Here is a 9,760-nt window from a genome sequence, read left to right as displayed (position 1 = left end):
CAGCACCAAAACCCAATCACGCTGAGCCCTGAAGCAACATCATCCCATTTTACACAATAGCTACTAAAATCTGGTCATTTCTGTATTACACTGAGATCAAAGTTGCAAAGAGATTCACAGCAGGGCTTCACACAAGGTTAAAATGTGCTGAGAATACCCTAGTCTGTTGTCCGTAAATAGAGGAAATCTCTCCTACTTTCAGCTGCACATTATTCTCAATTTCCTTAATTCAAAAGTAGCCCCCTGTATGTTTCAGAATGCTGAGAGATTGCCAAAATGCCCAAGTGAGTTAGGACCCTGAATCATGTTGGCTTTCAATGGGATTCGATACCTAAAAGGCCTTTGAGTGCCTACATCTGCTTCGTACCAGGACAGTTAGGCCCTGGTGTCACCTGGTTGCACCTTTGTTGCACACATGGGTACAAGATGCTCTGCAGTTCCAGGGTCTTTGTTGCCCTGGACACAGAAATGTTTGCATAATGCAGTCATCACTAAATTATCTAAAGGTCTTGTAACATAGTATCTCCCTAACTACTGATTAAAACTCTACGGAGTAATACATTATTCCTGGCTATTGTACTGCGAGGATGGTGAAAGGGTAGGTTTAATTGAATTGGTGTAGCAAGAGTGCCCCTCCTGTGTAAGATCCACAGAGGGACACAGCAGAAGGATAGATAAACCTAACTTCAAACATTAGCTGCACCAATTTCACAGCATTTCCATAACCAGGGTACTAAGCCCTTAGCGACTGGCTGCAGTGATTAGATGCTCAGCAGTTCTTGACACTGATTATGAGGAATCCACATATGAGAAAACCTCTTTGTCAGACTTTTCTACCACAGAAGCCTGGTGGCCATCCTGTGGTGCCCTTTTTTTTTTTCCTGAACAAATGAATTATTTTTTTCAAGAACTGAATGAAGGCTGAAGGAGGCTGACAGCCTCATTCTTTGAATGCCCAAGGCATGTGAAGCAGGGATATAATGGGGGGAAAAGGTAGCCAAAAGCAGTTTTTTGTGTCCTGTATTCAAAGGCTGAAGGTTACAGTAGTCCCACATTCACCCTGGATGGCCTTCGGAAGCAAGGATTACTTATTACACAGGGATGTCTTGCCACAGCATTTTCATCTTTCAAGCAGGCCTTGCACAGAGGATGTAAATGTGCCTACTTACACTCCTCAGGTGGCATAAAGAGTTTAGTGTAAACGAGAATGAGTCCCTGGGTGTCCAGAGAGGAATCTCCAGAGACATCTTTCGTCACACAGGCTTCTTACAGGGGAGTACACAGTCTGTTAAAACCTTCAAACTCTGCTGACAGCGTAAAAGAAACTTCAGTCTGGTCTTTTGTGCAGCAACCTAAAATGCATACCAGGTCAGTGTATTTCACACTGCTACCTCCGTTCCAGCTGTAGCAAAGCATTTATATAGATAGGGTGACTTGTACTAGCTGTTGACATTAACACAACTCTCACATAAGGATTCACAAGCAAATATAGGGCATAAGATGCCATGGAAAATATTTTTGGCTGTGGCTTGTCACCCCACAAAAGTGTCAATAATGTAACATTTCCTACTGTTGATTTATCCTGCTCCCAAATCATCACTAACACAGACAGGTGGGATCTCACCATCATAAAACCTGGTGTGATGACTTTGGCAATCTATCTAAGCAGCAGAAGGAATGTGAACATTTTAGCAGACCCTGTTTTACATCTGAAGCATGGTGCAAAGTGTTAAAGAATATATTTTTCTTGAGACTAGATACTTGTCTTAGCTAAGTATGTTGAAAAATCCTGGCAGAACTGAGCCATCAGTGTAGGTATGATTGCTTAAGTTATGAAGGATCCTGAAGTGGCTACCTCCCAAGGGCCAGCTGCAGAGCCATGTCTGGAAGAAGGTGCAAGGCAGAAGTGTCCTTGAGGACCGGCAGTGGCACTGAATCACTTTCAGGAGTTCTATATCACACCAAGTCTGTGAGGCTGGTTCTACATAACAAGCCCCAATGAGCGTGGAGAGCACAGAACTCTCCCAGGCTTCTGTGCACACCCCTGCACCAGACGGATCAGCAGAGGCTCCAGGGGTTCTGCAAACAGAATCTGCACAAGCAGATAACTCTGCCTTGTCAGTACTGGGAGAGGAGACCCCGTCATGTCGGTAAAACCATTTAGGGTTATACATGATGCGTCTCAGATGAAGTAGGTGAGTGGCGAGGTCAGTTTGCCTGTACTTGTGTATCAGCTGCGTCGGTGCCGGCAATGAAGCTCTGTGAGACCATGGCTGCAGAGTTTGTCTGCGAGTGGTGAACACTACTAACTACTTGATAATGTTACTGTATTGAGGAAACAATTCCCGAACGGAACTGGAGTCACGGGTAATACCCATGCCCAATACCAACCCCGTGTGCCCACAAAGCATATTCCTCGTTCATCCTAGAGGGCTTGACTGGCTGCAGAGATTAGGTTAGCAGACCTCGTGTGAGAAGCACCAGTAAGGCTGGTATTCTGTGCAAACTCTGGAGACACAGCATTATTCAACTTTGCCAAAAAAAAGGGACTTGATCCCTTTCAGCCTCATGAACAACAACTGTCGGTCTGTTATTTCAAGTGGTGCTCTTGCTCTCCCTGGCTTCCTGAGCACTAGCTGAAAAGTCTCAGAAGTGCGGGTCATACACAAGACTGAGCAGCTGCAGGAGGGCACTTTGTGTCTCTCTGTGTGCTTCAAAGTAAGTGGAGGGAAAGCTAAAGAGAAATAGATGCACTAGTTCATACCCTTAGGCTATCAAGGCTAACACAGCTTGTGTTGTGTGGTAAAAGGAATTAGGAATTTATTCCTGGGGTTAATTCAGAGAGGGGTTAATTCTTTCCGAGGACAAGTGAAAACGTGGCAAATCAAATTAAAATCCTATCAGAAACATCACTTGCCCTACACCCAAAGAATGTGCGATACTACAAGAGCCTGAAAGAAATGCAAATGACAGTCAAAAACTAATTTTAAAATATTAGGAAAACATTTATAATTATTTTTATTTTGTATAGCTGGGCCAGGTAGAAAATTGTCGAGGTTTTGTTCCTAAATCACAGAAAGTCTCTTTCACTTAGTCCCTGAGTTTTGTTAGGAGAGCTGAAGAGCTAGATTCGCGACTCTGGAATCCATCCAAGTCGTAGGTCTGGAAAAGCCGGCACCGTGGCTTGTCCCACGGAGACAGGCTGCTTTCTGAAAAGCACTCGGAGACAAGATGACTACCTAGCGCCTTCAGTGAACAGCAAAGAACCACCAGAAGGAGGAAAACATTCCCTCTCTAGCAGGAAAAAAAAAAAAAAAAAAGAAAAGTGTATTAAATAGTTTTGAGCTCTTTTCCTTCTTTCTTCATTCCTAGTTTTCAACTCTGCCGGCTGTGGAGGCAAGAGGCGGTTTCCAGCCAGCAGTAGCAACTGCCGGTTTCAGGCAGCATCCGTGTGGATGCCGTGTGCTGGTGGGGGAGAGGGACCTGTACTTGCCCACCACCACACCGGGCTCGAGAACCTTCACGGGCGAGCTTTTAGGGCGGTGTTCTGCAGTAGCGTTGCGATCCTGTAGCTTTAGCCCGTAGAGTATTTCACGCCTGGTGCCCGCCGCTCTTTTTTGCCCCCGTTCCTTGACCAGGAACAACGGTGCGGGCGGCGGGGGGAGCCCCCGGGGCGGCTCCGGCGGGCAAAGGTGCCGCGCACAGGGGCAGCCCCGCTCCCTCCCCCCTCAGCGTCCCGCCCTGTGCCCCGGCCCGGGGGGGCGGCCCTGGCCGGACTCTCCCGTGCCCCTGCCCGTGCCCGTGCCCCTGCCCCTGCCCCTTCTGCGGCGGCGGCGGCGGCGGCGGCGGCGGCGGCGGGAGCGCCCTCCCCCGGCGGGGCGGGGAGGCTCCGGCCCGGCCGGCGGGGGCGGACCGCGGCTGCCCCCCGCCTCCCGGCCCCCCGCCGGGCGCCGGCTTTAAATGGGGGGCGGCGCGGCGGAGCTGCCCGCCACCGGCACCGCCACCCGCAGCTGGCCGCCATGGTCGAGGCGTTCTGCGCCACCTGGAAGCTGGTGGACAGCCACAACTTCGACGAGTACATGAAGGCGCTGGGTAGGTACGGCTGGGCGGCGGCACGGTTAGGAGATCTGGAACTTTGCACCGTCCTAAAAAAAAAAAATTAAAAAAAATCCCCGAATTTTAAAAGCCCTCCACTGCCAGAGCTGTAGGTGAGGCGTTCTCAGAGGCGGGGGAGGTTTGGGCGGCTGTGCCTCTGCCAATAAAGTTAATTTGATGCGGGTCGTTCAGCCGGGGCGGCGGGGGGGGGCCGGGGTTTGTGTGAGCCGTCCTGCTGGGGAGAGGCTCCAGGAGGTGCCCGCGGGTTAGGGAAAGCGTGTGAAAGAAGGGCAAGTGCTGCCTGCAGGTGATCTGAAAACACGTCGACAAAAACGCGATCATTGTGCCGGAATGGTGATGAGGGACTGAGAAGCAGGGGCGGTGGCGGCCCGGACGCGCCGTGCTGCGGGGTCGGTTCCTCGTCACGGTGCGCGGGGTGAGGGGGGATGCAGGGCTACAGCTGCGTGGGGCTGGGGGGGAGTGCCTGTGGGTACCTGAGGTGTAAGGGCACAGGCGGAACGGAAAGTAGCGTTTCACTGTCATAGCTTAAAGCTGTAGAGCGGAGGAAGAGATTTCTGTACCTTGATGTGTGGCCAAAAAAAAAAAAAAGTAAAAAACCGGCACGGTCTGATGGATTTCTCTTTTTTTCCCCTTGACGGTCTAGGAGTGGGGTTTGCAACACGGCAGGTGGGGAATGTGACTAAACCCACTGTGATTATCAGCAGCGAGGGGGACAAAGTAGTGATCAGGACTCAAAGCACTTTCAAAAACACAGAAATCAGCTTTAAACTTGGAGAGGAATTTGATGAAACTACCCCCGATGATAGAAACTGCAAAGTAAGTGAACTCTGGGGCTGCAGTGGCTTCTTCTTTCTCTTCTTCCTCCCCACCCCTGCGGCTGTATCTTTGGTAGGGTCAAAGGAAAAAAATGAAAGGTCTGCTACTGCCAGTTGTAGCACTGTGAAGGACAGGAAAGAAAGGCAAGATTGCATCTTAGTTGCCCACTTACATCGTGTCTTGTCTGAAACAATGTGTTATGTCACCAGCCCCCGTCTGCTTTCCAGCGTTGAAGAATTGTGTTAGCTGCCCACTTCTCTTTCAAGTTTTCAAGTAACTTTTTCCAGCTGAAATGGGTAAATGCCTTCTTCCCTGCATCTTTTGGGGCTTAACATAAACGTTATCCCAAAGCACATCAGAAACAGTGGTTCTTGTGAGACTGGAACTCAAAGGAAACAACTTTTTCCATGCTTTGACACAAACAAGAATTGTAGGGAGTTCATGCTTAAAACGAGGATGATTCATGGGCTTGGCTTTAAAATGGCTGGGACTAGTTTATCATTCTAGATCCACATCCATCTATTGAAGAGAATTCAATAGCATAGTGCATGCTGAATGAGTGAGCAGAATCCCAAACACTCCAAATAAATGAATGTCTTTGTGTTTCTTGGTATCTCACAGTCAGTTGTGACCCTGGATGGAGACAAGCTAGTGCACGTACAGAAGTGGGACGGCAAAGAGACAAACTTTGTGAGAGAAATAAAGGATGGCAAAATGGTAATGGTAAGTATAAAGTTCACTGGGCATTCACATATCCCGCTTAACACTCCTCACTTGAATTTATCTCAGGCTTTATGAACAGATAGTGTTACTTATGCACAAACCCTTAAACCAATTGGTGGGGAAAGCTAGCAGAGATTTTTCAAATATTTTTGTTTTTTGTCTTGTTTTACTGACAACTAAAAAATTGCTAGTGGTTTTAGGCAGGTTAGCCTGTGTATTTGGAGTGTATATGTTCTTTCTAGAGTTTGTGTAAATACTCAAGCAAAAAAAGTCCTGGTGAGCAGGAAAAGATAGAGTTCTTGATTATATAGGCAATGATCTGTTGCCAGTGCTAATTTTGATTTCTTTAAAAATGTCTTTTATATATGCACGCATAAATAATATTTAATTACAGAGAACAAGTATTGCCCTAGGAAAATAAACTTACAAGATTGCAGGAGGTAATAGCACTTTTGTATTTAATAAGGGTTTATTCCTCCTGTCTTGTTAAAAATCATGATAAACAGCAATTGTGTGAAGAAAAGTCTTGTTTTAAATTCACATTCTTTTCCTGACTTTTCAGGAACAGGAGTATGGGGTGAATAAATGTCATAAGCTACTATATCTAATGGCCAGGGTGGCACTTCTTGTGCTTATTTTTGGCACAGAGATGTAACTTTTAAAAATTAAACCTGTTTAGTTGTACTAATCTTTGACTTGGTTGTTGGAGGAAACCAATTGACTTGTTTTCTAAATACTTGAGAGAGTATCTGTATGGATGGAGACTTCCAAATAATTAAAACCTTAAAGCATACAGTCAGTGCAACACAATGTGACAAGCGATTCAAGGGAAAATACATGCTTTGTTTTTGGAAACAACTACACACATATACAGAAAACCTTTTTCTTTGGTATTTGGACATGACAGGATGCCCTGTTCCGCTTCAGGAAATACTGCCAAAACTCGCACACTGTAGTTAGTGTTCTGCACAACTGCATCAGCTAAGTGTTTGGTAGTTCTAGCTACATAAGTGCACAGAACGCATCTATTTAAATACAAGGTTCTCCTTAAGTATGTGCCTATGCATAATAGAATATGGGTATAGAGGACTTGGATTTTTAGATTGCACATCTTCCAGTGTGATCAGGTTTGGGAAAGTAAGTGTTAAATCTGTATTAAAACAATGGTATATTTAAGAAATTACATTAATGAAAATTAGAAAAATTAAACATTCATTTCTAGCCTCACTTTAGTTGCATTGTAGATGTGCATTATGTGTTTCTTGGGTTTGAAAGTAGCAAGGAGAAAGTTATGTTTATTATGGGAACCATTACTAAGGTTTTGCCTCTTGTTCATTTAAAATATCAATAATCTAGATCAACTGGTTTTTCTATAAATTACATAATGTAAACTGACCTTGCTGTAGCATGGACTTCTGAATATGTGTTAAGTCGTGACAGAGAATGGTCCAGCATCTAACGTGTCTTGTCTTTTCCTTGGACTTGCAGACTCTCACCTTTGGTGATGTGGTTGCTGTTCGCCACTATGAGAAAGCGTAGAGTTTGCCTGACCTCTGTCCAGATGTTACTTCTGCTGGATGGATTAATGTACTGTCCATAATCGAACGTAGCTAAAATGCACATTTCTGACATGAAAGGTTAATAAAGAGTTTGGGGGGGGTGTTTTTCTAAAAAAAAAAAAACCAAACACAACAACTTTATGCCATCAAATTGACAAGCTTGTGCTGTATAGTGAAACAGGTTGAACTTGGCATTGCATTTCTGAAACACTTGCCTTTTTTTTTTTTTTACAGTAAATGGAACCTATTTGAATTGTTTTGGAATGCAGATCAAACAAATTAAAAAGTTTTTTCAACCTGTGCTCCTTTTGCATTTAATAAGCTAATATTCCAGTATTCTGAAGGGAGTTGTTGAAAGTTCCTTTTTGAGTTAAACAGAAAGTCATGTGGTGCACAATGCTGTAGAAGCATCTCTGTGTGGTGTAGAGTACATAGGAAACAAAAAATTGCATTCACTACTTCAGTGGCTTCTTTTTGCTGGAGAAGTCTAAAGCCCCTGTCTTGATATATGTAGGCAGAGAAGTGAGAGGCTCAAGCCACTTTCAGCTTTTCTTTTCACTGGGGACTTGTTATCCAGTGCATGCTAAGGTCAATAGGTAGACAGTCTTTGATGTCAGGGGGCATCCTGTAGTTTTGGTTTTAATAGTTATGAGAGTTTTTAATTTGTTTTGGTGTGGTTTTTGTTAATATACAAAAGATTGAAGGAAATCAAAGTGCAAAAATTGAAGCGTTCCACAGGGTGGGAGGAAAGGACCAATATGGTAAAGGACAGGACTGGGCGAACGAACCTAAAGTACAAAACTTAACTTTCATTAGTCTCCACAGGTGTGGGTGGGAAAAAAAAAAAAGGGAAAACAGTGCAAGACAAACCTGAGATTGCTTTTCCTGAGCTGTATTTCATGGCTAATCTGTATAGGGGGTAAGAATTTCACTGTGAGCAATTTCAAATAAAATGCTGCTTAAAAGAGATAAATTAAAACCTGAAGAATGTTTCTCTATGAGACCAGGGTGGGAAAAACTGCCTTAAGCTTCAGATTATTAGGAGAATTGAAACAGGTGGCTGGCAGCATGAAGGAGATTGTTTGGAGAGTCCATGTTTTCTGACACACTTAGTGGACCATATGGAGGTGCAGCTACCTACAACCTTTCACACAAAGACAGAGCTGATCTGTAGCTTTAGCTGGTCTGTTTGCTGAGGGTTTGTGTGGTTGCAGAGGGAGGTGCAGGAGGGGCACCCTCCCCAACTTCCCGGGCCTCATAGTGCACTGTGCCATCCTTCAGATCTGCCATGTGGTATCATGGGAAGTGGCTTCTTGTTTCCCTGGGTAACATGGGTAGCTCACCTCACTCCTGATAAAAGTTCAGATGTAACTATGGGACCTAACCAACACAAATACAAAATTTAATGTTATTAGCTTTACTTTTTCACAAAGCATCTGCCTGAAAGGAACATCCAAGTCTGTTTTCTCTTGTGGGGAACACTATACATCTAGAAGACAGTCCTTAATTATGAGCCATTATGTTTTACTTGGTGAATATTGATAGTTTTTAAAATTCAGGAGCTAACTTTTTTCATCAGAGAAATGGGAAGTAGAACTTGTTCCAGTGGTATATGGAGCTGCAATTTCTATGTTTTGGGCTGCTTCAGCTCCTTCAACTGCTATAGTGCAAGTTATGTTTAAATTGCATCTTCTGCCCTTCCATTTTATTAGCTCATTTAATCCTCAGCCTCAGTACCTAATACAGCCTTCCCTCTGTTGCTGCCTGTTTGCCCGCGGGTGCATTTGCCATATGACTGTCCTTCTCAGCCGCCCCTTCTCAGAAAGGTAGGAGCAGCTGCTTTCCCATGGTCACTGGGGAAAACAGACTTGGGTCCCCAGTACCAGCATTCATCTTCACAAGTGATTTGTAGGGTCATGAATCAAAAAAAATAAGGTTTTTATTAAATATGAGGAAAGGAATGCAGAGACAGATTGTTAAGACTTGGTTTGCAAATAAACCCTGAAAGGTAAATATTTTACACTACAGTCACTTTTAAACAAAGGCTACATACATATGTTCTGTAAGTCACAAGAAACCATCATGAAGCTTATTGGTGAAGTCTTTTGCTATTCTAAAGATAAACAATATTAACGTCAAATTAAATAAGGGACAGAAAAGTAGAGAAGTGGTGCCTGTGGCACTGCTCTGAGGAGTGGAAAAGTGAGGAAAACACTCACATAGGGGACTTCCAGCTGCTGGTAAAATGGGTTTGCGACCCCCTAGACAGCAGATGTGAACAGAACAGCACAGTGACCGGCGGGATGTTTGAGGGCAGCTACAGGATCCACAACATCATTATTCTAGTCTGCTCCTAAATCTGACACCAAGCCCTTTTCCTTCACCAGAAACTACTCTTACCTCAGAAGTAATAAACAGCAGCTCCGCTACCATAAGGCCTTAGCAACGGAGACTTGTATTGACTAAACACGTCAGCATGTCCCTTAAACTGTATTAGAGGTGTAGCTGATGGCGTATTTCATCAGCTTTTTAAATTTCAAAGTTCA

At 44.6% G+C, this 9,760-nt stretch overlaps 1 protein-coding gene across 1 annotated transcript; it reads left to right on the top strand.

Annotated features, from left to right (window-relative positions):
* Nucleotides 1–3,939: 3,939 nt before the first annotated feature.
* FABP7 (fatty acid binding protein 7) lies at nt 3,940–7,510 on the top strand. The gene is made up of 4 exons (XM_074819216.1): nt 3,940–4,092; nt 4,760–4,932; nt 5,554–5,655; nt 7,144–7,510. Exons 1-4 carry the CDS (start codon nt 4,020–4,022, stop codon nt 7,192–7,194), a joined length of 399 nt encoding a protein of 132 aa, XP_074675317.1. The 5' UTR covers nt 3,940–4,019; the 3' UTR covers nt 7,195–7,510.
* Nucleotides 7,511–9,760: the final 2,250 nt, after the last annotated feature.

This window comes from Strix aluco, chromosome 3 (assembly GCF_031877795.1).
Source record: "Strix aluco isolate bStrAlu1 chromosome 3, bStrAlu1.hap1, whole genome shotgun sequence".
Classification (NCBI taxonomy): domain Eukaryota; kingdom Metazoa; phylum Chordata; class Aves; order Strigiformes; family Strigidae; genus Strix; species Strix aluco.
The sequence above is the reverse complement of the archived record's forward strand: the minus strand, read 5'-3'. Positions and strand labels throughout refer to the sequence as shown.

Bases quoted from the DNA above. Each gene is read 5' to 3' on its own strand.
- FABP7 (XM_074819216.1), top strand. From the start codon at position 4,020: ATGGTCGAGGCGTTCTGCGCCACCTGGAAGCTGGTGGACAGCCACAAC. The intron at 4,093-4,759 runs GTAGGTACGGCT...TTGACGGTCTAG, and splicing joins CGAGTACATGAAGGCGCTGG to GAGTGGGGTTTGCAACACGG. The intron at 4,933-5,553 runs GTAAGTGAACTC...GGTATCTCACAG, and splicing joins CCGATGATAGAAACTGCAAA to TCAGTTGTGACCCTGGATGG.